This window comes from Sycon ciliatum, chromosome 12 (assembly GCF_964019385.1).
Source record: "Sycon ciliatum chromosome 12, ocSycCili1.1, whole genome shotgun sequence".
Taxonomy (NCBI): Eukaryota; Metazoa; Porifera; class Calcarea; order Leucosolenida; family Sycettidae; genus Sycon; species Sycon ciliatum.
Window position 1 is genome coordinate 25,880,302 of NC_088654.1, and position 27,926 is coordinate 25,908,227.

Sequence of the window (27,926 nt, forward strand, 5' to 3'; positions counted from 1 at the left end):
TATTATTATTATTATTATTATTATTATTATTATTTAGATTTTGAATAGGGCAATCCCCACAGGCCTAAGGCCTTTTTACAGGGTACCCTATGTGATCACGTACAGATTTGCGGAATAGTGAAAGCGAGGAGCATGAGCGAATGTCAGCTGGAAGAGAATTCCAACGGTCAGAAGCCAGAAAGCTCAAAGCGAATAAGCCATAACGATTGCGTGCTTTAGGCAGAGCAAGTGAATCTATGGACTGGGAACGTGTACGGGCAGCTGTGTGTGTTGTGGCAGAACGAAGGCAGAAGCAATCAGAGAGCATTTGACGACTCCCTGATTGGGCCCCTGTCCCTGCGGGAATTTCGGAAAAAATCCTCGAAAACTTGCGCAAGAAATTGTGGCAGAAAACAACAACAAAAGCGGCGAAAAGTGCGGAAAGATGCGGAACTTGCCAGGAACTCGCGGCAGAAAATTGCGGATTTGGGCCAAATCACGAAATTTGTTGTGATGCTTAGAATCGTTATTAATTTTGCATACTGTGCAAATAACCTACGTACAGGATAATGGAAAGGCATAACCCCTGCCCTGCTGTGTGGTTATTTATACGGTAATTCTATTGTTGCGGCCAGCAACGAGTACTACAACTTTTTGATTTTGTACACAGTACATGACTGTGTACGTGTATTCATTAAAAATCAGAAATGGCCCATTTTGAATTTTTGATTTAGAGATGACGTCACTATTGTGTCAACGTGCGTACGCAATACTAGTACTACGCATGCCAATCAGGGAGTCGTAAAATACCCGGTATTTTACGACTCCCTGATGCCATATCAATCCTTCATAATAATAATTATTTGTAAAGTTTCAATGATTTTCACGCTTTTTTGTTCACGAAAATTATGCCATGCCATGCCGCGCGTGCATGCATGCGATCTTCAATCAAGAATGCCTATTCTCTCATGTGCATTCTCATTGTAAACTAAAAGTATTAGTTACTTCTCATTTTTTCATTCGTCTGTGTTGAGCACGTCCGATATCTAAATAAAATGGCTAGAGGTTTACGGAGCAAGCGGGAGAGGCGAAACCGCGCCGCCATTCGTGACAAGCGTTCGACATGGCGCAGAGAACAGTTGGAAAAAGTCCTGAACTCCAAAGACACTCCTGCGATGCCCGTTGAGAGTGTTTCTGTAAAAGATGAAGACATGGCTGTCCCTGATCCAGGTACGTATGTTTAGCTGTGCACTGCCTCTTCATGTCAGCAATGCTGATGAACGGAGCCTCGGTCTGTGCCATTCTTGTGCGCGCGTACATGGTGTGTGTGTGTGTGTGTGTGTGTGTGTGTGTGTGTGTCTGAGGTGTGAGGTGTGTGTGTGTGTGTGTGTGTGTGTGTGTGTGCGCGCGCGCGCGCGTGTAAATATACTGACATGTGTGGATATGAAAAAAATATCCACAAGCGCATTGTGTATGCTAGTGCGTGCATGCATAGTGAATCATGGACTAATGCAGGCCATGCTATCCAATCAACCATAACATTATAATTATAATGTTTCCATGGCAGCAGCTGTTGAACACTTCACTGACCAGTATAAAGAGTAGTAAACTTAATTAAAGGCAGATGAAGATCTTTTGCGCGTGAAGCTCCAATTCACAGAAATAAAGTTGTTGTTCCCCTTTCTGTAGACATGTAAGCCAGAGTGTGCATGCCAGTATGAATTATGGACAGCGAAATTTCGTCGCTTGCATCATATTTCACGAGTCGTGGAAGCCACAGCCATCCACGATTGTACTGCATCGCTGCGACTTGTACTGTCGTGGACATGGAAATCCAGTCGATTGACCGGGGCCGGCGCCCTCAGCGCGTACAGAACGCTGCGTGCAGTGCACATGTTGATCCGATGCGACCAGCGCGCTACAGCGCATAAATGCATGCGTGTACCGCTTATCCACGGCTGCATGGCCAGCGTCCTGGGGCCGCTAGACGTGCGACCGGACTTCCATGTCCACGACAGTAGCATACCTTTCCACTGTGTGTCGACGTCACAAACGACGTAAACGACAAAGTACTGTAGAACGGGTAATTTTAGCGACGTAAAAACCCTAGCGAATCTAGCGATCGACTCATTTTCGCTAAAGATTCAAGTCGCTAATCTGTTGAGACATAGTGGTGCACCGGTGATCCGTGAGTAAAATCGCTGCAAATCGCTAAAATAAAACGTCGCTAAAAAATTTCACAGTTCGCGTGAGACTCGGCTGGAAGCCGGGTTTTCCGCATCCGTAGGAACGCCACCACCCTTCAAGGATCAAGGCGCAGATGCAGCTCCTAAAGCGGTGGGAGGTGAGTAGATCAGCTCACCAGCAAGTGGTCAAAGACCGAAAATCCCATTTACTGCATCCATGTTTTCCTCGTGCCAGGCCACGAGTTCCCAATTAACTGTGGGTCGCAGCACGGCTGGAAAAAATCCTTCCGCTTCCAAGCAGGACTTGAACCTGGTACCCTCTGTTTCTCAATCATGGTCTTAGACCATCCCACTAAGCCGCTTGACAATGGGAAAACGCTAAAATTACCCGTTCTACAGTAAGCTTTAGCCGGCGCCCCTGCCGGCGCCCCTGGCCGAGTTGCAGGCTTTGGTTTACTGTTACATCGACTCAGGGTATATTCTAGGACGAATTTCCAACCGGTTACGGTCCAATGAAGAGTCGGGGGGTGCGGGGCTCCCCCCCGGAAATTTTTTCAAAATACAACCCAAATACGGCACTCGACAGCAATTTGACGCGTTTGACCATTGACAGCTCCATTCACCCACAGAAAAGTACGGGCGGTTGGAACTGATTTGCAACTTTTCAACCGGTCGCCAACAATTTCAACCGGTCGAAAACCGGTTGGGGCGGTTCTAGAAAATTCCCTGGTCGTGTATTAAAGCCGGGAGTGTTACTGTAGAAGCCGATGTCAGGGCTAGGCTTCTACTCAAAGCAGGTACAGTAAAACCTGTGACTAACGACCACCCCTTGGGGCCAGAGAAAGCGGTCTTTAGTAGCAGGTGGTCCTTGGTAAGAGGTTTGCACCGCTCAACCATACAGTCCGTATTGCCTATACGGTTGGCGGCTATGGTAATATACCGGCTATAGTGATCAACTTCTCATTTTCATTTGCCATAACTAAGTATACACAGTTATCGCGTATAGTAATAATCGTCTATAGTGATCGAATTCATATTTCAAAAGACCTATATTACATTATTTTTGCATCGGTTTAATATAGTGATTGATGTAAAATCAAGTGGTGTCAGAGGAGAACAGGGTGTTACTTCTTCGTGAAGAACTTGTCCAGTGTTGTTTGGTGAGTTCTGCTCGTACAACTTAGTTGCCAAATATGCCTCCACCGTGAGGAAGTGCTGATGTGTGTCACGAGCTGTAGCCAGCTATGCAGTGCGTATGTGCATGGCGCGCTGAGTCGTTTGACACCCTACTCGCATACATTGCATGCAGTATCGGTCATGGTAATATATCGCTTATAGTGATAAAATGCTCAAAATCAACTGACTGTATATGAATGTGAGACTGTCCGTAGTACCAGGCTGGTCGCTAGTCACGGTGGTCTTTAGTTACAGAGACCTGCTTGAATCCTGCTTGTGCGCACTGCATCACTAAAAATGATGTAATCACGGAATGTCACCGTGACAGCAACCCATCAGAGCTGCACACTCTGTGTTTCATGTACTCTTGCTACTACTAGTCATTACAACCAAGAGTACATAAAAACCAGAGTGTGCAGCTCGGGTGGGTTGCTGTCACGGCGGAATTCCGTGATAACATCATTTTAGTGATGTAGTGCGTACAAGCAGGATTCAAGCAGGTCTCTTTCTGCACAACTGCAGCTCAGTTGTACGCACTACGCCATTTCCCGCCTCAGATCTGCGCCAAGATGATGTAATCACGGAATTCCGCCGTGACAGACACCCATAGCAGAAAAGGCCCCAAGCTGCACACTCTGGTTTTCATGTACTCTTGCTACTACATATCTTGTAGGTTCCTGGCGACATTTCCACAGGGTTTATGCGTGGCATGACCAACATGATGTCATCAAGGAACTTCACCACGACTGCAATGCGTGATTGCACACTTACAATCTGCACACTTTGCCGTTCATGTACTGTTGGTTACGTTACCATGGTGACTGTATACAGTGCTGAGTGTTCTAGTACCTTGGCAACCGTTGAGCACAAAGGTTACCATGGTGACTGCACACAGTGGGTCGTGGTTTCGAGCCCCACGTTGGGCGCCAATGTTGCAAAAGAAGGATCCACGAGCAGAATTCGAACCCAGCACCCCTGTCTTTCCGGGACAGTGCCCTACCGATTCGGCTGCCGGGGATCACACACACTCAATGGTACCTCTTGCTGATGTCGTGCTACGACTTGCTACGTCATAATTCTCACAGTCACCCACGTGGCTTTTGTGCTGCCCACGCTGCACTTTCCGCTATGTTTTTGGAAGCACTGGCTTTAGCGTACGTTAGCATATTGGCGTACCGTATGCCACGAACCTCACTTTTGCATACGGTTGCCGCCAGCCAGCTTGCCTTTCTCTTCCTGACAATCTCTCTCCATGGCTCCTTGCCCCTGTACTTATTTCTTGTTCATATGTAGTCTGCCGAATCTTTCTAACTGTAACGTGTAAAGTAATCATTGCCGCTAACTGTCGAAGTGTCCGTTGTGACCAGGAAGTGGCCTGATTCGCGCGCCCCCTTAGCAGGCGCAGACCTAAATTTGCTAAACTACACTGCTGAGTGTTCTACAGTACCTTGGCAACCGTCGAGCACAAAGGTTACCATGGTGACTGTACACAGTGCTGAGTGTTCTAGTACCTTGGCAACCATTGAGCACTGAGGTTACCATGGTGACTGCACACAGTGCTGAGTGTTCTAGTACCTTGGCAACCATTGAGCACTAAGGATTTGACATTAACCCTTTGAGGCCCCACTGAAAGTACGACAATTTACGCACCTTCAAATAACATGCACTTTCGCTCATATCTCTCTGAAACACTCACCGATTTTTACAAACTAACCACCGTTGGAAAGGTATTTCCAAGACGAAGAGAATAGTACCACACTCAAGCCAACTACCTGCACAGCCTCTGCTCTGCGTGGCATATAATGCCGCCCAAAACAGCAGCCGTGCGCGAACAGCTTCAGCAAAGTTCAAACAGCCGCCATTCCATTCTCCTTCATCGCATCGTCTTCAAACTAACTACAGCGGAAAGCTCGTTTCAAGCGCAAAGTTTTGGTGTGCAGCATGCTTAAGTATGACATACCATTCCGGGGAAATCTCCTGCCAAGTGCAGCGTGAAATTTTGAATTTTTCGATCTGAGTGCATTTTTCAGTTTGTCTCCGACTTCGAGTCTCACCACGGCGGCATCGTAACTCCTAGAGACTTCGGATAACTTCGACGTGATAGCCAAGGGTCTTCTCGAAACGTAGATACTTTGTTTATGAAAATCGGCGAAGGAACACCAGAGATATAATTATTTTAATGTCACTGTATACCAAACGATCGAATTCGATCGTTTGGTAGGATTCTTATTTCATGTTTCTGATCATAATTCCACTCACGAAGGTCACATGGAAATCTACTGGATTCATAAACAAGCTGCCTTGCTCTGCGTGTGTGTGTAGGGGGGGGGGGTGCTTATGTGTACGTAGAAATGACAGCACAGGTACTTTTTAAATGTCATAGCGCTACTTGAATTGCCGTCTCCTCGCCGCCTTGTAAGGATTGACTTTCTCTCTTTTCCTTCCCATCTACAGCGGTGACTGCAGCAACTGGTGCAGTGAAGGGTGAGGAGGCAATGGGAGTAGACACCAAGCCCAAGCAACCATACATTCACTTTACGCACTCAGAGCGCAAGCATATGAAGAAGAAGATGAGGCATCAAGACGAGACGAAGCGCCGCAAGGTCATGAAGAAGATCATGAAGACTAAACTGAAGACGACCAATGTCACGTAATAAAGATATATTTAAAGAAGTGTGACGGGTTTGGTGAGATGAACAATTTCATGAGGGACTGCTGCATCTCTGGCTCTCTCTCTGCGTTTGTGTTCGCCGCGCTGAGTTATGCTTGTAGATTCGGTGGAGTGACGGCACGTTGCGTGCTTGTTGCTCGCTCATGTGCATTGTGCTTCCGTGGAGTCAGCATTGGCTTGTGTTTGGTGGGCGTAGGGCTGGAATCCACACACCGACGTCATTGCTTTCCTATGGCTGCGTACGGGGTGATCTGGTCACCATGGTCACCGCAGATTACCCCTGATGGTGTAGAGGAGTGCATTGTGACCAGCCACGAGTACTCTAGTACGTTATGCTGTCATCGCAGTTGATTTTATGCAGAGCTCAGATACGCCAGCGTAACAGAATAGTGTGATTGAGCACCCCTTATCGCTCACTATTTGTTTTCTGTCTTCCCCCCCCCCCCCCCCCCCCCGGAGTAAGTTTGTGTGACTAAGACTCCAAGACTGGTGCCAGGTCAGGTGAGCCCCACAAAGGCACAAACCCATGCGCTCTTGTGCTCATTGTTGCTCAGAGCAGCCTCTGGTCTCCTGTCTGGTATTGAATTCAACCACCCTTCCCGCTATGTCTGCAGTGTTGGGATGTGAACAAGTGCATCTCCTGATAATGAAAAAATAAATGTCAAATCGGATGTTGAGCCAGTGATAAGTGTAAAAGAGGAAAGGGACGAATTGGTATGAGTTAGGACTTAAGGGTCGTCCGTAATTGCTTTTTTCTTTCTTTCACAAAATGAAATAATTCCGTTATGGGGTGGGCCCATGGGGAAGAAGGTTGACCAATTTCGTTTTAGAAAACATTGATACATGTACATGGCCGTTGGGGCAGTGACACACCTGCAACTTTTGTTGTATGTCAAGATTTTTTACGTTCTGAGGGGGAGGGAGGGAGGGGTTGGGTCTAAACTAAAATAATTCGTTTGATGAAGAATGGATGAAGACAGTTTGATATTTACGGACGGCCCCTTATGAGCCGGGAGGCTTACCCAAACCAGTTTGGGTACTACTCTCTGGTTATGAGTAACTGTCCACCACTGTAACTAAAATAAGTCGTCCTCAAGCTGCGGACAGAACTGTTTCGTCTTTTGTGGACTCGTCAGCGCAGCACAGAGGAAATGAGGCCGAACCTGATAGCAATGAAAAATAAACCAGGCCCGAATTTACCTTGCCAGAGTGCACAATAACGAGAGAGCTTGGAAGCTCTGGGCCCTACGCTATGCTTTTTTGGGCCTTGATGACCTAGTACCTCGGCAAAGAAAAGCATAGTAAATTTATCATTTCTCCTTTTTTTTCACGACATAACTTGGGATTCGAACCCGCACTATCGCCCTGCATGCATCCCCCGATACACTTCGCATACATACTAATTCTTCCAAGTTGCTTCACGTTATTATCTTGCATTTGAAAGCCCTATTTGAATATTGTGGCCAGCCGTCTTTGATGGTACGGCACGGTACGGGACAGGTACGGTCGAGGGTGATGCGGCACCGTCTACCACCGGTGCACCTTGACCTAGGCAAAAAAGCATAGGGTTGTTATAAATTTTTCAATTCTCCTATTTTTTTTTCAAGGCATATTAAACCTGGGACGAACCCGCACAATCACCCTACATGCATTACCCGATACACTTTGCATTCATACTCATTCTTCCAAGTTGCTTCACGTTATGATCTTGCATTTGAAAGCCCTATTTGAATATTGTGGCCAGCTGTCTTTGATGGTACGGTACGGTACGGGACAGATATGGGAGCCAGCAAATATTGTGGCCAGCTGTGTTTGATGGTACGATACGGTACGGGACAGATACGGGATAGCGCCAGGCGTGACACAAACAAACAAATACCAAATTAAAGCTGTGTGGACCCTGGCTAGCGCCAGACGTTACTGAAGTAGCGTCTTCTGCATAGCTACAGGAATAAAATTACTTCGAGTATTATATAGTCAGAAAGCGCAGCAACTAAGCACAAACCTGACACAGTGCTGAGACATTCGACGCCCTGACACCTACATCTAGCTCCAGCATATCTCTGAGGCGCTAACCAACAGTCTTCCAACTCGGAAGGTTCAAGGTTGAGGGGACACCAAGGCGGGGCACTGGTCTTGCAGTCGTCGCCGCACAAACACGACTCGGGAGAGAGAGAGAAGACCAAAATGAATAGTGAGTGATACGGGATGTTCAATCACAATCCCTTATCGTCATTATTCTGCCGTGTCTATCTGGTGAGAACACAGTGACTGCTTGCTTGCGAGCTGACTTATTCTTCAGCATGGGCGTGAAGCGGCCGACGTGAGCAGCTCAGAGAGACAGCCGCTGCTCATCTGCTCATGAGAAGGTAGTTTACCAATCACGGATTAACTTTAGTCATCAGCCACGGGTTCTGGCGACCCATTTATAATCTTTTGATCACCTTCATCATGGATAGGCCACACAGGACGGGCGGAAGCAGTTTTTGATTGGTCCTCCATATCCTAGTCTTTCTTACAGTAAAACCTGTCAAGGCGACCACCTGTCTTAGAAGACCACCTGTCGTAGAAGACCACCTGTCGTAGAAGACCACCTGTCTTAGAAGACCACCTGTCGTAGAAGACCACTGAAACTAGGACCGAGGGATGCTATTTCCAGTCACTTGTGAACGGTCCCTTGAGCGGTCGTCTTAGACCGCCAGATTCACTGTACTCCTACATGTGCATGATATGCAGGGTATACAAATCACCTCTTCGGCAGTAAACATACGTTGATGGCCAAAAAAAGGTTGGGCTGGCCATGGCCAGACGAACCGGACGGGTTCCGGCAGGCCTGCGGTCCACTGCTAGTGATGACCACCATCATGGATAGGCTACACACTGCTTCCAGCGATGGCGCCATCGATTTGCTCACAGGTTTCCCCCGCCAACGCCGCCGCCAGGCTGAAGCAGATCGTCAGCGTATCCCAGCTCCTTGAGCATGGGCGCCAGCTGTGCGGCGTTGCGCAGCACCTCCGCTGGAAACCCGTCTCTCCATCGCTGCAGTGCTCGCGTGTGCAGAGCCTCGGCAACTTGATCGCTGGATGGTTCCAGTCTGCACGAAGACAGCAAATAGGAAGAAAGCGGAGAGGCAACAGCAAACTGCACACGATAAGTCTGTATTTATGACCAACGTATCCAGGTGGACATAATGCACAACTGCGTATTTGCCCACTGCAACCCGCAACCCCCTCCCCCCCCCCCCCCCCCTCCCTCCCAACACAACACACCACATACACACGGCCACACACACACACACGCACACACACACACACACACACACACACACACGGCCACACACACACACGGCCACACACACACACACACACACACACACACACACGGCCACACACACACACACACACGCACACACACGCACACACAAACACACATCAAGCTGTGAAAAGCGGTACAAACCAACGTACTTTGATATTAGAACATTGCCCGCGGCCACCAGCTCTTGGTGGCGGAGTAAGTTTGATGACCATGGCAACTGCAAGAAGTCCATGATAGTATGTGTGGTGGTCAGCGGCGACTGCACCAAATCTTCATAGCGAACCTGACGCAAAAAGCATAGAGAACAAACCCAGTGTAGAGTGAGGTAACGTGAATGATCAGCAGCACTGTAAAATAATGACCTCAGAGAGTCCAAATTGTATCAGCTGGCATATTGTACAACCAGAAAATATTCGTCTGGAATTTAATTTCGTCTTTTTCGTCCAAGGAACTTTTGGACTAAATTAAATGCCGAACTAATGTCGATTTGTCCAGCTTTTCAAGACACTCTTGTGGTCCATGGACTAGATTTTGAACCGGACGACCTCCCTTTCTTTGGAGTTGGACGACATTATTGACCAACGAAATTTTCTGCCTGTACAGTAGGAGAACATTGACATGCATCACATGACTGTACCTTCAAACACCTGCTGGGCCCCAGCTGAGAGCACTGGTCCATCATGGACGACATCATCGTCTGCCAAAAGCGGAGCGTGTCGACGTGGGATGATCCGTTCACGCGGGTGATGCGTATCTGTGAACCAGGCACACACCAACAAAGTGTTGCGGAAAGGTGTTGTCGTTGTTGTGCTTTTATTTATAGTCGTTCAAGCAAACAGGCAATGGTGCCTTCTCACAAGGAGAAGTGCTTATCAGTGCTACTAAACTCGGATGGAGACCCACGGATTGACTAAAAGAAAAAGAAAAAAATAGAGGACCATAAGTTTACAAGTTATCCGTTTAGTCCAAAACTAATGATTAAAAGCAAGATAATGGTGAGTCAGAATGCGCAACATTTAGCACAAAACTGACTGATGTGATACACTCAGACCTCGCTTACCCGGTCCTCTTTTATCCGGATCCCTCGCCATCCGGAAGAAAATCATTGGTTACCGATTTACAGCATATGGAATGCATACATACAGTATGTGTGTTTTATTACTAGTATCCGGTTCCCTCGCCTATCCGGATATTTTGTGGAAAACGGATGTGTGCGGTTAAAGGGGAAGTCCGGTGAAAAATTTAAATTTCACAGTCCGTAGAGTTCGGGTCGCTGAGTCGAATGGTCTTTGTCCGAGGAGACTGCGGCTTATGGTTCGTCAGATACGCCCAATCGAACATGTGCGAATTTGAGCGCGCATCACCCAGATCCAGGTGATGACGTCACAGCGTGCAGCCAGGTAGCCACACCATCTAGTTGTGTACAAAATGGCCATATTCGGAGCGCGTTCGATTGGGGAACCGTTTGTCGCAGCTTCTTCGGACCAAGACCATTCGATTCAGTGTTACAAACACTACGTATCCTGTGATTTTCAGCTCGGTAAACCTGGAGGTTATACCGTATTATAGCCGTTTCCGAGTTGGACTTTTCCGTCAGCCTCTACCATGTCTACGCGCTCTGCGCTGCGTGCATGCAGTGCGTGCAGTGTGTTATCTAGCTGTAGTGCAGTCACAACTGACACAAGACTCAGAAAACTAGTCAACACACGGACTTGTCATGTACTACACTCGTATCAGTCGTATTGTACAGTCATGTAGTCAGAGAACGTGCGTTTCTCCTTGCCGGTGCCGGTGGTTGTGCTTTGAGAAAGAAAATTTTAGTTTTCCGCACCCGCCTCATTATTTTTATGTTACAGCGATGAGTGCACAACCGTGACAAGTGACAAAACAGCGAACAGCTCCCGGACCTAGAACTTTCAGATTCCATAGCGTTGCGAGCGAAGAGTCGTGCCCGTGGTTCAAAGAGCCTGCACTGTTCTCCAATTGAGTAGTCCGAAATATTCCAAGTTCGCACCAAAACATCACCATGTGGCAGGCTACTGGAGTCTAAGCGAATCTAATCGGTATGGAACAACATTTAGAGCACTCGCATCACTCTTCTCCATTTTGGCGACCCTGCTCTCCAGCGATCTGATCAGCCTCGTCTGCAATAGCTGCTGCTTCTTCATCAGTCGGGACTCTTGACCGGGCCCGCGTGGCCATTTCTTCAGCTGAATACTGAGGTTCTCAGCCCCAGACCGAACTCATGAAGGTCAGCCATGGCTGCATCCTCACTCTCACAAGGAGTTACAGGTCTTCGGGGTCGCTTGCACCAAACTATCACTATCAGTCGCCAAATCATTTGAAATAGCACTGACACTATAGACCCTTTGCACAATAAGCGAGAGGGGTCGAGACGGGGCATGCTGTGCACGCGCTGCACACTTGGCATGCAACCAGCATGCATGGTTTGCTGCAGGACGTGATCAAGTTTCCTGTGACAGGCTGTGTTTTCACGGTCCCGACGCGATGTACATGTACTCCCCAGCCTTTTTTCATTTGAAGTTTTTTTAGTTTTTGAAGGAAGAAGTTTCGAAATGCTTTCCAAGGACCACTTCTGGGTTCTTGTTTGCACCAACCGTCATCCCTAACGTTAGTCTAAGGAACCCACTTGTCTTTCCATGCGTTCCCTGGTGATGCTGGCATTCCGCACTCTGGAATCCTGGCTATCTGGCGAGAAGAGGGCCGCAGTGCTGCGATATCGTTCACAGTGTTGTGCTCGGAACACTTTGTCCATGACGACTTTCATCCTTGCTTTTGCTAAGATAATGAACGCCCTGCCAAGAGACTCTGGAGCTTGAGAAAAAGGCATGACCCATCCCTGTCTTCGCTATTGGAAGATCGACTGCTTGCTGGCGCTGCTCGAGCTGCTGATGTTGAATAGGAGAGAGACGCAGCCTCATCGCTCAGGTGTGCGGAGAAAGTCATCTGAGTTCGAGCTGTGGCTGCGTGCACGATATGACCGACTTTCACATTATGCACATAGCCACCAAAGTAAAACTCATGGACACTATCCACGGGCTTGTTCACTAGTACTACTCCATCAGCTCCCTCTTCACTGTCGTCGGCGACTTGCCCCTGCGTTGGAGACGAGCACGCATGGTGTGGCACTCACTCTGGGAAACAGAGGTTCATCACTCATCCACTGGGAGTCGGACGCATGAAATGTTGGGCATGATGAAGGTACACTCGAGGAAGTGGTGCCCTTCTTAGTTCTAGGAGCATCAGGGTTCTGCATAGAGGAGTGTGTGTGTTCTCTACATGGACAGAGGAGAGAAGGTAGAGAAGCGAAACATATTTCAATCTACAGTACAGTAATCCGAAATATCCACTGAATGCGGAAGACTTACCGCTCCAACGACTCCTTCTTTTTCCAGACAGATACGCACCCTCATTCAGCAGAAAACTGTTCAGTTCCTTCACAGACCATTCTTCATTGGACAGTTCGTCCACGGGTTCCACAGCCATCGATGGCAAACCACTCGACACTCTCCCCTCCATCTCCAAAATGGAAAAATACAGTGTCCACCATGCTCAACAACTGATACTCTGCACAAAAATCGAAGAGGATGCCCCGTCTCGGATCACGTGACCATTATTGTGCAAAGGGTCTATTGGGGGGGGGGCTTTCACGCACTCCTTTTGACCTAGCTGCACGCTATGACGTTGCAGAGGGTGTGGCGCGGCCGCATGACGTCATGGCGCAGCCCCCGAAACTCAGTTTTTCAAACGGAAATATCTCGAGAACGCTTTGTCGGAGACACGTGGGACCAACACCATTCGACTCAGCGCCCGAAACTCTACCGACCCTGAAATTTAAATTTTTCACCGGACTTCCCCTTTAAGCGAGGTCTGACTGTACTGGCATTCAACGACCTGATGCTTAGCTGCATCCGAGTACTATCAAGTCGAAGAATTATCCATCATTGGAGTAGAACACTAGGGAGGGTTTCTATTGATAATGACTGTTATGAACAGGTCGCATATCGCACGCATAGTCCATACCGGTAAACAAATCATACCAGGGTCCGTGCATACATCTGTCAATGAACTTACTTTCCGCTTGACAATGGAGGCGGCCACTGCCCGTCCATCGCGGATCATAAATATAAATTTACTGTTGGGTAGTAGCTGAGACACATACACGGCGTGGCGCATCGTCATTGGATCCTGAATGACCAGACACGTGCACACACACACACACGTCACATGACATTGTAGCCACACATACATACACAAACACTTCTACAGTGAAATCTTTGGACTTTCTGTCAAAATCGGAAGGGTTCCTTTTTGCATTGGTTTCCGCCGCTTTCCGGGCAGAGAGTGAACTTGATATTCGAACAATCCGGCATCTCTGCCAGCTAAAGCCCAAACCAAATCAATCTTCCACACCTATCAAGTCTGTAGCGTATTCCTGGCAGGCTTGCGTAGCATGCTGTGACACGCGTGCAAAAGAAGGCTCCACAGGTGGGATGCGAAACCAGCAAACCTGTGTACATGTACAGTAAGACGACTGCTCAAGGGACCTTCAAAATGTGGTCTCTGTTACCAGGTCCTTATCCAGGGTCATTTGACTTGACATAGCATCCCTTGGTCCTTGTTGCAGTAGTCTTCTAGGACATGTGGTCGCCTTATCCGAGTGGTCGCTTTGACAGGTTTTACCGTACAATCATAATCCAGCTTAGTGGAGGCGGCTTCATTGTGAAGCCCGGCACGAAAGCTTTCGGGGACTTCATTGTGAAGCCCGGCACGAAAGCTTTCGGGGACTTCATTGTGAAGCCCGGCACGAAAGCTTTCGGGGACTTCATTGTGAAGCCCGGCACGAAAGCTTTCGGGGATTATACGCTCACCCGTCGTGCTCTTTTAGAACAGGTTTTGTGGGCAGCATGGAAACCCCGTGGAAATACGCGCCTGTATGCACCGCTGCCTACCGCACAGCACACCCTACCTTGGCGCACATCAGACGCTGCGTCGGCGTCTTGTCACCATGGCGACGTAACACCCGCCAGATGAAGTCCCGTGCGTTGTCGTCGACGATGTCCTGGGTAACACCGCCAGCCAGCTGCCGCTGCTGCTCACGATCCTTACGCCATTTACGTACCTAATCAAGCAAGGAATACAATTGCATAGTTCAATAACGGGTGAATACATGTACAGTCGACTCCACTTATAACGAACTCGCATATAGTGAATTTCGTGACATAGCGAACCCTTGCCCATGTCCCTGTTTGAACCCATACAAAATTGCCAGGAGCCTTTGTAGCGAACCGTTTTCGTTTACTTCGTTTATAACGAGCCATATCGTGTAGGGCCGCATGTAAACCAAGTCGGAGCTGTTGATTTTCTAGTGTGCGTACATTTCTGTTATAAAGAACATCGGCTGGAAGAACTAATTCTCCGGCACAACGGTGTTCGTTGTCAGGAGTCGACCGTTGTTGCCAGCCGCCCAGAATGGATAGAGACTTACAGAATTGGCGTTTCAAACACCCGGAGGCCTCAGCCAGTTCAGATCCTGGTTTGTACAAAATACTATTTCCCGCCCCAGAGTGGCGATAATTATGCCTGCTAGAGCATATCGCTTGGCAGACTGGTTCATGACCCGGCGGCCGAAATGGTTAGAAACTTAGAACATTGACTTCCCCGCAGACATGAGGCAGCGGGTTAAATTCCTAGCTAGCAAAAGCGCTGTGCAATCTGGGTAGCGCCATACGCTCTTGTAATTATCCTGTCTTTTGCATCGCGTCGCGAATAACAACTACTTCGTCCCGCAGATGCAGTTTGGCAGCGGGTATGCAAAAGGGAGGTGATAGAGGAGATGAACCCAGCCTTGACTACATAGACTGATTGGGCCGCCACGGTATTAGAAGCAACTTACCAGTGAGAGCATCTCCGGGATAACTCGCGTCTCTTCACCGCAGAATACCTGTAGTCGCACGTAAGGGTGGAGCAGTATACGTGTTAACACACACACACACACACACACACCATGCACACACACACATAAATGCACACACACGCACACACACGCACGCACACACACACACACACACACACACACACACACATACACCCACATACACACATACACACACACACACATACACACCCATGCAGGCACATACACATAAACACACACACACGCACACATACACACACACACACACCCATGCAGGCACACACATGCACACACACACACACACGCACACGCACACGCACATACAAACACATATAAACACACACACACACAGCGGTCAATTTCACCACTGGCAAGTTCACCAGTAATGGTTATAGAGGCTATGGACATCAGGCCATTCAGCCAGCTCCTGGATGTTTCACCAATATTGTTCACATATAAGCACATGCGCTTATGTCCGGACAAAAGCACATGCGCCTATATGTGCGAAAGTACGGTAACTAACGAATTGCTGACAACCAGTTACCTACCTAACAGCCTAGGTGTGAATTTAATCTGTTTCTGTTTGCATAGGTTAGTTATGGGAACTTATGGCCATTGGCTTTCCATTTTGGTCGCATTACATTTCACGCTTGGTTGATCTCGTCGCACTTTCGTCTTCCTTTTCTACGTGTATGGGTCACGCCGTTGTTGGTTTAGCTATTCACCTTTGTGCTGCTTTATCACCTCTTTGCTGTACTGTCAGACCTCGCTTAACCGCACACATCCGTTTTCCACAAAAATATCCGGATAGGCGAGTGAACCGGATAATCGAACACACATACTGTGTGTATGCATGGCATATGCTGTAAATCGGTAACCAACGATTTTCTTCCGGTTGGCGAGGGATCCGGATGAAAGAGGACGGGATAAGCGAGGTGTGACTATATTCAGTTAGCCGTGCATCATGTCTGTGAACTGACTACGGTAGGTGACTTACATCAGGGTGAGAATCCAGCATTACACGCATCAGGGTTGTGCCCGAACGAGGACAGCCACCGACAAATAGCACCGGGCGTGACGAGTTTACTCCAGCGAGAGAGCAGACCCGTTTTCCCGTTGACGGAGAGCCTAGCCATCGCATGTATGTCATGCACACTGCGGCCGTTGCCAACGACGATAAAATGGCCACCACGGGCGGTGATGTGACGATGCGGTGCAGACGCCGTCGCTGCAGCCGCTGCTGGTCCTTGCCAGCGGCGTTCGGGTCTGCGTCCACGTTGCCATGCCTACCGTAACTGTCGGCACCGCCATTGCCCTCCGCGGCGGGCATTGCTGCGAACGTGCGGTACCTGTTCATAGCGAAACGATAGCTTCACACACTCTACAGACTCAGCACACGGCGATAGTGCTTGTGCTATTTGCAAGAGATATCCGCGTCCGAGATCCAGTGATGTGAAATTATGCCGCAGTCTCAGCTAGCAGATCGTGACAGATTGGAGGAGCGTTGGCGAACTCTCTCCTATCACATCGCCTAGCAATGTTATGTGCTGCAGGCACTGTGTGATCATGGATGCCGACTGGGGAATAAAGTAGAATTCAGATCTGCCTGCCTGCCACGTGTGATGTGCGTTCACTCTCTAGATCCCTACCAGCCAGTGATCAATCGTCACTGTGCAGCAGCTCCACAGCAACCGCAATAAATTCAGAGCGCTAACACAGGCCGTTACTCGCTAGCTGCACGTGCAGACTTCGCACCGGCGACCAACACGATACGATAGCATTTCACACTGAGTGAAGAACGCCTACAGTTGCCTGGTTCGGTTGCATAAAACTTCTTTTCATTTAGACTCTTGCTGCTAACGTTAGCTAGGAACATGTGCAGTCACAGTGTTTGCTGCCTTCAATATTGACAATAATTTTAGTTTTACCTGGACACTTCAAATAGTCCAATCACTAGCGCGATAGCGCAGCTTCGACGACGACCAGCTACGAACAGTGAACACAGCGGAAGTCGTAACCTACAATCATGATAATTATCGCCAATTCATGACCTGGATAGCAGGACAAAAAATCTCGGATGATCCCTAGCCCTTCGCGATTCGAACAAGATCAAGATCTTTGAATGATCTTAGACTTAGGCTAGGAAACGGACTCCTGAACTGCTGCCAGGCTGGGTGCAGCCTTGTCTTGCCGAACCTGGCTTGATTTCGAATCGAACTGTGTTGCTTCCGCAGGCAGATCGACAGCGCTCTCGCGATCTCCGCGTGGAGAGTACTATACTAGTACTAATACTAGCTAGCTGTCGATCGGCGTGATCCATGACCCACTGCATGCACTGTCCGATCCGATCGATGATCGCTGCGTGCATGCACGGCACGTACCAACGTTACCATGGTTACCATGACGTATTACCTTACCCACTCAGTGATGGGACTTATGACGATGCGAGCATGCTGTCGAGCCACTTGTTGCCGCTCTTCCAAACCACACGCCCAGGCCAGGGCAAGGCCAAGGTGCTGAGTAAAGTTTGGGAAGGCCTCTTCTAAAGACTTTTTACCACGGTGCTGTCTGACTCCGACTCTGAGACTCTCTCACGGCGAAATGTCTCTACTGAACGGGAGTGCAAGTGGTGCTTGTTGGACTAAAAAACGGGGGACGACTCTTTGGTACCTGGCGCCAGCAAGAGTATAACGACCCCCCATAACCCCCATATACTCTTGGTGCCAGTGGTGGCCGTCCCCTCCGGCACGGCGTGGTCAGGTTGGTCGCGTGTAACATGCGTGTTGGGGAATGAGATGCAATGGTACAATATGTGCTGTCCTGCTTGCATGTTTTCCGAGTGGAAGGTTTGATGGACTTCTCGTCTGCTCTATCTGGATGGGCACCGTGAGTCGGTCACGTGTCATGTAAAATCGGCAGGGAAAGTGCGAGCTCCAGTGTGGGGAGTAACCAAACCTTCTTCAAAGACTGGAAAAGTCCGTTTTATTGTCTAGTTCATTTGCCAATCGCAATACTCTTGACTCTTCAGTGTTCGAAGGGCAACTTCTTTTGTCTTGCTCAGTTAAGGTACACTGGCTTCCGACATCGGTTTACCTTATGACAAAGGTATTATGAGGAGCTTGCTAGTCGCCGATCTCTAGCTTCTTCTTGATTTGTCTTCCTCTGTCAGTACGTCCATCTATTCTCATAGCTCCACTTTCATTCCTCTTCCATGTCTTCCTCATCCTCCATCTCTTCCCCCTCACCGGCTCTACATGTCTGTGTCACTGTCTTTCCCTCGATGCGTGCCTCTCTCTCTCTCTCTCTCTCTCTCTCTCTCTCTCTCTCTCTCTCTCTCTCTCTCTCTCTCTCTCTCTCTCTCTCTCTCTCTCTCTCTCTCTCTCTCTCTCTCTCTCTCTCTCTCTCTCTCTCTCTCTCTCTCTCTCTCTCTCTCTCTCTCTCTCTCTCTCTCTCTCTCTCTCTCTCTCTCTCTCTCTCTCTCTAATATTCCTCTCCCACTTGCTTCTCTCTTTCTCCCATTATCCGCCTCGGACCGCATACAATATACACGTGTACTACACCGCGTTGTGAGCATCAGCAACATGTTGGCAGTGTTGCGTGCATACGTGCTTCGTGCAGCTTTCCTTCTAATCTCCAGCTGGCTGGTAATAATGAATACACAGGGCAGGTAGCCTGGTACTAGTCTGCATGTGTGTTTTAAAAAGGTTCGACCAAGTACACCTTGGCCTTGGCCTTGGCCTGCCAAATCACTCAGTGGCTTTGTGTGGGCAAAGCCCTGATATGAAGCCAAAGCAATCCCATCCATCATCATGTCCACCTTTCAATTGTGCCATCACTCAAAGCAAGTCTTGCCTTTAGATTGTACCGGTACTAGTACTACTATACTAGAAAGCAGCCTGGGTTTGCTATACTAACATCGATCGAATAACATGTCTGTACAGGATCTATTGGCGCGCCTGGTTGTGATGAAGCCGAGACCCAAGGTCGGCAGAGCATCCCAGACCACGCCACCACTCCCCTTATTCATGGCTCACACATGACGGGTTTACGTGGCTCTAGTAAAAAATAAAAAAATAAAAAGGACGTACATGTACATGTATGTATAGTCTATAGAGTGGCATGAGAGAGTCGCACTGATCGAGTGCTTCTGTATACCTGGTGCTGGTACTGGTAAGTACCAGGTTAAAGCCAAGAATAGCATTGTGGGTTCAGCAATAAAGGATGTGAATAGAATAGCATTGAGGCAATGAGGGCTTAAACACACTGTGATTCTCTTAGTCTCTACTGAGTCCACGTGTATTCTTCTGTACCCTCGAGTAACTTCTTCCGGTGCCGAAAGGCGGGCTCACCACCCCTGTATGGCAACTTCCCCATGTCTAACCCCCAAGACGAAGTGAATACTGTAGTAGTCATACAGGCCGAAGCTAAAAAGAAAGAACTGCACATACTCGGACTCAGTGCAGTCTCACGGAGACTCGGAGTAAGAGTTGCGGACTGTCAGGTGTCAGTTGCAGATCTGCAACCGTAAGCACAAACACCTTCACACGGGCACCGCTGCCAAGAGCTGAACAATCACTCACGCAGTACAACACCGACACACAGTAGCTCACATGGGTAACTCAAAGGCCATTGTCTGAAGCCACGATTGTACCTCCAAGTAGTGTTTGTGGATATGGAGCGGAGAGCCGCCACTGTTTCGGTGTTCACTCCTGGAGATGAGCCAGCCCAGTGACCATAGGTATGGTGACTAGGTGGTCACGTGGTCACGTGGTGGTTCTAAAACAGTAACATGATGTCATAGCCGCGTAGCTGCTATAGCCACAATATGCAACTTTGTCTCCTCGACACATTTGGGGCAATCAGTGCATATTTGGAATTGGAAGGGACTATTTTGTGCACACGGGTACTTTTGTACATGATGTAGCTCGTTGCTCATCATTGCGTGTACTTCAAGTATAGTTGTGACGACGTTGCATCACAGTCATTCTTGATTCGAGCCGAGCTAGATCGCCGGTTTCGAGAAGCTCTGGGCAGGGACAAACTGTCAACATGGTCAACGGGTAATCCTGAAAGCTAAGGATTACTAAAATGACAAGTACTGTGCCTGACTCTTACTTGTACAGACTACACTGCTGAAACATAATGACATTATGTTTCAGCAGTGTAGTCAACTCAAAGGCAGTCCATGGGTCTGGGTCAGGGAGTAGTAAATTACTACTCCCTGGTCTGGGTCAGGGAGCAGGGAGTAGTAAATTACTACTCCCTGGTCTGGGTTCTTAGTGCTTCCCATGGCGCATAAGTAATACATGTACATGTAGTTACTTCCATGGCATAGGCACGACGAACCAGCAACGTTAATGCAGCTCACGGAAATAGACCAGCACTGGTAGAAAGAGGAGAGCCAATATCCTGTACGTGTAGCCTGCAGCCTGTTTTTGAAACTTGTGTTCCGAGTCTTCCGACTCCCGAGTGTATCTACGAAATACCCCTACACACCGCCAGAAAGCAACGCCAATGTCGGGCAATGAGTATTCTGGCGTGCCCTCGTCGACACAAGTCACACTGTTGACAGACCACTGATTATGACAGTGGACAGTTGTCACTACGTCGCTATCTGCAGCGCACGTGAGCATCGACGTTGAACGTGCCAACAAATGCGATGACTGTTTAGCAGGGACTTTCCCCAGGACTGGCCTAGAGTAGAGCCTCGATCGTCACGTCTATCATGAGCAAGCGCAAGGTTGCGAATGTTTTAGCACTGCCGAGTCTGTCGCCAGTGCTCGAGAGAAGTCGATAGTCGTCGAGACGAGCCATATAATCACGTCATTGCCCGGGAATGTGCTAGGTATGGCAATACTCTCGCTAGCGATCGGTAGCAGTTCTTGAACGTCTCGTCCTCTTGTCCAGCCTGCCGTGCAGTAGCAGCAACTAACTTACTAGTACTGAGTACTAGCGAGGCAGAATCCAGTACACAGCCAGCTACAATAGTGTGTGTAGTGTGAACTGCACTCTATGCGGCTGCTCACCTATCGCTGGTTGGTGTGTTTTGCTGACTGCTAAGCTCAGCACTAACTACTTGTTTGTCTCAGCGCCGCACAGTGGCAGAGCAATTGTTTGCTTGTTGGTGAAGCTATAACAGCCAGCTCCGAGATTTACATCGCTAACGCCGCTATAACGCTAGCACCAGGCCGGAACACGTCTTGATCAGCCGTTCAGCAACAGCGGGCCAGCAGATTCATTGTGCAATACACTCTCATTCGCTCGACACGGATTTCCCGTCGTGGCTGAGATCACCTTGGTGCTGCCAGTGAACACACACACACGCGCACACACACCATAGGTGCACTCAAACCTCACCACGACACAAGCACCTCAGCAGGAGACCATCCGCTGCACCCGCTTCCCAACACCAGACCGAGGACAAGCGAAAGGTGAGCATTGAAATCAAAGACATGCGAATGTTGCAAGCGAAAGAGATTATAAATACCATGGATCTACTACTACTAGTAATAGCAAGAGTACATAAACATTCTTGGTAATAGGGATATTATTATAAATACCGTACCTCTAGTAATAGGACCGCCGTGGTAAGTTTCCAATCCTCCTTTAAAAAGCAGCAGCAACGTTTCTGTGATCACTGGACTGAGAAGTTCTCAGTGAATCGTGTGTTCATGGGTTAGGCTAGTACAACACTGGGAAGTCTAAACTGGCCAGCATCAGATCGACTACTGACTAGTTGGCATTTGGCTATCAGCGTCGTTTACTCCGAGTCCCTGTATCTGGCGTGTAATACAGTCTTCGTGCCGAGGGCGGACTTCTGTTTGTAGTTGTGGTGGATGTAATTGCTGTGGAAACACGTGCACAGACTCAGTAGTAACATATGCAGTAGTAGTATAGAGATAGGGTGGGTGGGAGCGGTGTTATAGCGTGCTATGGCAATCACATGCAATAGTATCAACTCCCTTGGAATTGCGGGGCATTCCGGCTGTGTTGCGCATGATACCTGATTTGCTGCAGTATGCGGCTCCCGTGCGCGTGTGTGTGTGTGTGTGTGTGTGTGTGTGTGTGTGTGTGTGTGTGTGTGTGTGTGTGTGTGTGCTACGATGTAACACAACATGAATAGCTGTGGAGGTCCTGTGAACTAGTCTCCATGATCTTATGTGCCACGTACCATTGTTGTAGTGTGTATGCTTGCTACTCAGTATCACTCCGCTGAGTGACTCTCTCATCATTCTTGCATGCATCCAAAAAAGCAATTCTCTTATCTTGCCAAGAGCCTACAACTCACCAACACCTAAACAAGGTAAGTAGTAGCATCGTTCCATTTCCCCTGGCCAACGTCGCAGAAACGATCATCCTCCTGGGCTGCCAACTCTGCCCTTGTCTGCACGCTGCAGTGCTGGCGGTGGCTCTCTCATGCGCTCGTTGTCTGGCTGGCCACAACCACACGTACACGACCGGTACCGGTACGGTATGCAGTTGCACAACCCTGACGCAACCAGTTCAAATCAAGGTAAAGTCCCTGTGCAATGCGCGGGGAATCCCCCTGAACACTACCTGCAAAATTTTGCGGATTCCACGGTACTGAGCTCGAAGTACCGTCTCGGCCTAGCGCGTCGCGTCAACCATGGTCAACCGACCGTTGACACAGTCATGTCGATCGCACTGCGCTTCCATGTAGTGGGTAGACTACTGTCTTCTCGACTTCGCTGGCAAGATTTGCATCCACGGTCCAGGATGATTGACCATGCGAGGGGCAAGGTTGACTCACGCTGGCGAGATTTCGGTCACGTCAGATGTGTTTTTGACAAGCGAGGATCGGAGCGAAAGCGTTAGCGCCTGTCGGAAAGTAACTTCGTGCAGATTCCTAGACCCGTCCAATGCACACAGACGTACATGGCCGCATTGCAAGCCCGGCACCGTCCAAAGTAAACTCGTTATTTCTACCGTCGCGTGGGTCGGAACACCACATCCGATCTGCAATCTCTTCAACAAAGGTTGTACATGAGAACGTCCCATGTGCTGGAGATCCGTTGCCAAGAACATGGAGAATGCGCGAGAATCTCTACTACACTGTACTGTCAAACCTCGTTAGGACGAACACTGATAAGGCGACCTTTCCATTAATACGAACTAGGCCCAATCCTATGGTTGGCCAGCTGGCCAGGCATCATAATTCATATCAAGTCGAAACTATTCCTTTTAATATTGAATTGTTCGTTTACTGTGGTGTATAGGAGGCGCATCGTGAAACATGCGCTCATGCCAGTCATGGTGCCATACAGCGTTCGTGTAGTCCAGTCTGTAGACGTGTTATAAACGGGCGGTATGCGGACAGATCTCAAGAGCACTCGACCATTTCAAGTCCCTCCTTGAGTTTCGCTCGCCGCTCGGCAAGCGTGTCCTAGGCACGCCCTTGCACGTGTGTTGGTAGACGGACAGGGAAAAGTCCCCGCTCCAGCCTCCAGCCCTGAGAAGTGAGAGGTACTAGGTATATCTTGAACGGTTTTTTTGAAGCGACGTCAGCGCGCTTGCGTACACATAGCGAACAATGGTGCAGGCATGAGCACTTAGCGCGCCTGTCGTCGTGTCGAAAAACAGTGACGTGAACCTGCCATCTATTCTTGACTGACTCTAGACAGTGGAGTTTAGCAGCGCTGACAGTCTAGTAGTAGTAGTGTAGGACTAGTCGACTAGTCTTTGTCCAGCATGCATGCAGCCAGGTCCACACTTCATCTGGTGTCTCACAATGGCTGAGGAGTCACGTCAGTGGCGGTTGGCGTCGAGGGAGTCGAGTCCACTCTCGCTGAGCCTCAGACTCAAAGTCAAACGCAGATATCTATCGTGTCCAAAAGAAGTCTTCACAGACTTCAGCCGCTTCGTACACACGCACAATGACGTTCGCCTGGGGCTGGGTGGTGTCCCTTGTGTCATCATTGTGGTCAGAAAAGTCCCTTTGCCACGAGACAAAAATAGCAATGACGACTTGACGTCATAACCGGTACGCGGTTGACAGATTCAGATAATGCTCTGTAGATATCACTGGCTTGAGTTTAGTCATGATGTAGCGCTAGCATAGCGATCATGGACCTTGGTGGATGTACTATTATACTATTGTTGGCCAACATTGTGACTGGAGTGCTTCTGGTGATCTGTCAGTATTCAGTCTACATTGTATGTAGAGCAAGGGCGAAGCTTGTGCTAGAACTACTTCAGTGAACTATGATAAAATGGTTGTCACACGGAAAGTTTCAGGAACAGGCGCGATATTCCTGCACAGGTGTGTGCATGTGTGTGGCTTGGGGGCATGGAGGGGGGGGGGGGGGGGCACAATAGCAGTGCTGCCAACCTTCCGTATTTGTACGGAAAATCACTCCTTCGTCCGCAGTACGGAATTTGAGCAAAACAGTGGTACGGAAAATTGAAGAGGATTGATCAGCTACGGATATGTATGTAGAAGCATGGCAAGCGCAAGCTGAGCGATGAGTATCCCTGTGCCAAAGCGAATGCATGCCGTGCTTCGACTACATGTAGCACAACATTATCATGTCGTGGTACCAGTCACACATGTTTTGCACCAGCAAATTCAGCCACCGACAAGCATGTGAGTGTTAAAAAAGCACAATACAAGCAATGTACATGGCAGTACATTGGTAGTACGGAAAAACACTGCAAAACACGGAAAGTCACAGTACGCAAAACGGGCCCAGTTGGTTGGCAGCGCTGCAATAGCACGTGTATTCATAACCTGCCAAGATCGCGTCTGTTATGGCTGGTGCAAGTTGCCAGTCTGGACCCTGGGGCGGCTATTCATCAGAAAAGAGCATTGTCGGACCAGCTTGCTCCAGCTTGCCGTGTCAACGCACTCTTGGGCGACATACACTGTGCATCGCGGCCGCAAGTTACTGTTGCGCAAGGTATGCCTGGGAAGGCCTAAGGCTATCAGTGGTCGTTGTGTCTTAGATTTTTTTGGGGTTATGTTGGTCGTTGTGCCTTAGACCTTTTATGGAAAAAAAGAAAAGAGAAAAAGGAGAAGGCAAAAATGTTATAAGTTATGACTAACTGTCCACCAACGTAACCAGATTATACAGTCAGCGAGTGCGACAAAATGGCACAAAACCGACAAGGAGTACTGATACATTCAACGAGTTCAGCTTAGACTTTTGGTGTGTGATGCTGGTTGTAATACCTGAGGCTATTTCAGAGTTCTAGCCAGGTCAAAATAGTGGGGGGGGGGGGGGGCATGGGAAGCAGTTACCCCATAACCCATTTTTCCACTTTCCAATAGTGTCTTGCTATGCTGAATGCAACGTATGGGGCGAATCCCCGACTTCGCCCCAGGCAAATGTGCCTTTATGAACTATCTAGTAATAGTGACTTTTGACTGCATTTTTGTTGAATTGCATGAAAACACGAAAATCGGAAAATGAGTAGGGGGGGGGGCAAACAGAGTAGGGGGCGTTGCCCTACCCCCCCCCCCCCTTTTGCTACAACCCTGCTATTTGCGTAACGCTGGTCGAGTCTTTCTGAAGTTCTCGAGGGCAGTTGAGCACTCGGATCTACGAGAGTCTTGCACACAAGTGGTGGGGTGAACACTTGCTAGAGAGAACACAGAGTGTATGGGACTGGCATGGATCTTACTCGTACAGTGAAACCTGGCCGCAAGTTAGCCGATCGCTGAAGGGATCTTGCAAATGTGTTCCCCGTGTACAGGTGCAGGTGGTCTCCTTATTCAGGCCGTCATTTCACTGATGATTTGACTGGAAATCACGTCCCCCAAGTTGGCCCCGCCTGGTTGTGTACATGTAGTGGTCCTCTTGCGTGTTCATGGTCGTGCTGGTCGCCTTATCAGAGTACACCAAAACCTGTCAAGGCGACCACTCGGATAAGGCGACCACTACAACCAGGACCAAGGGATGCTATTTCCAGTCAAATAACCCTGGGCAAGGAGACCACCTGGTTACAGAGACCACGTTTTCAAGGTCCCTTGAGCAGTCGTCTTAGACAGCTGTTTCACTGTACATTGTATGCGGTGGATCACACCATGCATCATGGTGTGATCCACCGCATACATTGGTCTTGCTTGCGGCCTGGCCAGATGGCTAGTAGGCTTACATGTATGCTGAGGCGATGGGCCAGCGTTACTGTGGTCACCTGGGCAGTACCGGCATTGGTGCTGAGTTCTATGAATGTGAGGTGAAGCCGTGGGTTTCGGCGCCCGCGGTGGCCATTGGCATTGTGCCACCAGGATACTGAGTGAGCTGAGAGGCGGGTGAGGTCGCCGGCCATTCCTAAACATACAAGTCATACCGATGATTCACATTTGGACGCACTGAATGCAGTACATTGCCTTGGCTTCATGCGTTGGGCAATTGTGTCCACTGTTTCAAAGGTCACAGATACTGCGCTGTATGATTTCCTCTCTGTTGTTTGGGCGGACTATCCAAGTGCAAGTTCAAGGGGAATTCGTATCAAAGTTCGCGCACTTCTAAACCGACCTGCAGGACATTTGAGCTGGTAAAATAACTGCTCTCAGTCCCACTCTCGGCATAAGCTGTCACGGTAGAACGGCGTATGTGCCAATACCGAGACCTTCCAACTTCCCCGCTACAGTGCAGTTCGCTGCTTTTGGCTAGGTACTCTTGATCAGGAGCACGTCCGGGCATTGGGCCCGACAAAGGGATTCCAGCTGCAAGTGAGCGTGTGTGTGTGTGTGTGTGTCTGTGTGTCTGTGCCTGTGTGTGTGTCTGCGCGTGTGTGTGTGTGCATGTTCGTTGCATGACTGGAACAAGGCAGCAGACAATATGCCAGGGGAGCCAGTACCATGGCAATGAGATTCGTCTTCGGGTCATGAGATATGCCCTGGTATTCGAATCTTAGTCCCCCCCCCCCCCAAGCCTGCAAGTCTTCTCGTGTTTAGTCATGCAAGCGGTCCAGTTAGTAGGCACCCTGTCGGTTTAAATGCACTGGAGTTGAGGGGGGCGATGTCTTGTCCCGGCGTATTGGCATCCTGCCAAACCTGCCTCAGTCATGCATGCTCACGAAGCTGCATGTCCGAGATCGCATTCTAACAGGCTCGCAAGAATAATTGTGAACTCACTGAAGGAAAATAATTTGTGACAAAAAATCCTGCATGCCACAGTCAAGATGGCGGCGCACTGTCCACCTGGGGAATCCCCTTGAGGACACAACCTAGGGGAATTCCCCTGAATACACCAATGGGGAATCTCCCCAGGTGCTAGGCAGGGGAAGTATAGGCTGGATGGTTAGCGGGCGGCTTGCGCAATCAAGAGAGGGTTAGGGCTTGTGAGTGGCGGCACACACACACACACACACACACACACACACACACACACACACACACACACACACACACATGCACACACATGCCTCCTTCATCACTCATATACTACTGCCCATGCAGGTTCTAGTTGTTTTATAGATTAGCATGCCCACTGCCTGATCAACAGGTTTTAGTTGCGTAGCTGCTGTGACCTGTGTGCCGGAGGACTATCAAGGAGGCCGTTGGCTCTTCCCTTGACTGTGTAGCTACTACAGTTAGCGGTAGATGAATGCATCTAACCACATGGTATTTGTGTTGCAAGATGGCTAGTAGCTAAGGCTCATGTTAGCCTGTGAAGTTAGTTCCAGGTGCCCCTGC

The 27,926-nt window shown here is 49.0% G+C and overlaps 3 protein-coding genes across 6 annotated transcripts in view; 2 read left to right on the forward strand and 1 right to left on the reverse strand.

Moving 5' to 3' along the window:
* The first annotated feature begins 919 nt into the window (after nt 1-919).
* LOC135827812 (uncharacterized) lies at nt 920-6,617 on the forward strand. Its single transcript, XM_065340241.1, has 2 exons — nt 920-1,209; nt 5,796-6,617. Exons 1-2 carry the CDS (start codon nt 1,035-1,037, stop codon nt 5,993-5,995), a joined length of 375 nt encoding a protein of 124 aa, XP_065196313.1. The 5' UTR covers nt 920-1,034; the 3' UTR covers nt 5,996-6,617.
* A 1,089-nt stretch (nt 6,618-7,706) lies between these two features.
* On the reverse strand, nt 7,707-17,487 carry LOC135828301 (protein-tyrosine sulfotransferase 2-like). 3 transcript variants are annotated; one of them, XR_010555622.1, is made up of 8 exons: nt 16,263-17,487; nt 15,245-15,292; nt 14,318-14,470; nt 13,423-13,536; nt 9,965-10,081; nt 9,477-9,610; nt 8,607-9,106; nt 7,707-8,572 (listed from the first exon to the last, which is right to left on the reverse strand). XR_010555622.1 is itself a non-coding variant. In XM_065340749.1 (7 exons), the coding sequence occupies exons 1-7, from the start codon at nt 16,620-16,622 to the stop codon at nt 8,923-8,925; spliced, it is 1,110 nt and encodes a 369-aa protein (XP_065196821.1). In that variant the 5' UTR covers nt 16,623-17,487; the 3' UTR covers nt 7,707-8,922. The 3 variants fall into 3 exon arrangements, 1 of the variants encoding a protein (XP_065196821.1); XR_010555623.1 differs by having other exon boundaries at nt 7,707-8,555; nt 8,590-9,106; XM_065340749.1 differs by having other exon boundaries at nt 7,707-9,106.
* A 3,617-nt stretch (nt 17,488-21,104) lies between these two features.
* The window catches only part of LOC135828302 (uncharacterized), a 17,104-nt gene continuing 10,282 nt past the window's right edge, over nt 21,105-27,926 (forward strand). Inside the window, exon 1 of one of the 2 annotated variants that reach the window (XM_065340750.1) lies at nt 21,105-21,696. The gene's annotated coding sequence lies outside the window, so the exon portion shown is untranslated. Of the gene's footprint in view, nt 21,697-27,686 lie in introns of those variants that run through there. The other variant, XM_065340751.1, reaches the window with a different exon arrangement.

Bases quoted from the DNA above. Each gene is read 5' to 3' on its own strand.
- LOC135827812 (XM_065340241.1), top strand. From the start codon at position 1,035: ATGGCTAGAGGTTTACGGAGCAAGCGGGAGAGGCGAAACCGCGCCGCC. The intron at 1,210-5,795 runs GTACGTATGTTT...TCCCATCTACAG, and splicing joins CATGGCTGTCCCTGATCCAG to CGGTGACTGCAGCAACTGGT.
- LOC135828301 (XM_065340749.1), bottom strand. From the start codon at position 16,622: ATGAACAGGTACCGCACGTTCGCAGCAATGCCCGCCGCGGAGGGCAAT. The intron at 10,082-13,422 runs GTAAGTTCATTG...CCTGGTTCACAG, and splicing joins CCTCCATTGTCAAGCGGAAA to ATACGCATCACCCGCGTGAA. The intron at 9,611-9,964 runs GTACAGTCATGT...TTTTTGCGTCAG, and splicing joins GGCCCAGCAGGTGTTTGAAG to GTTCGCTATGAAGATTTGGT.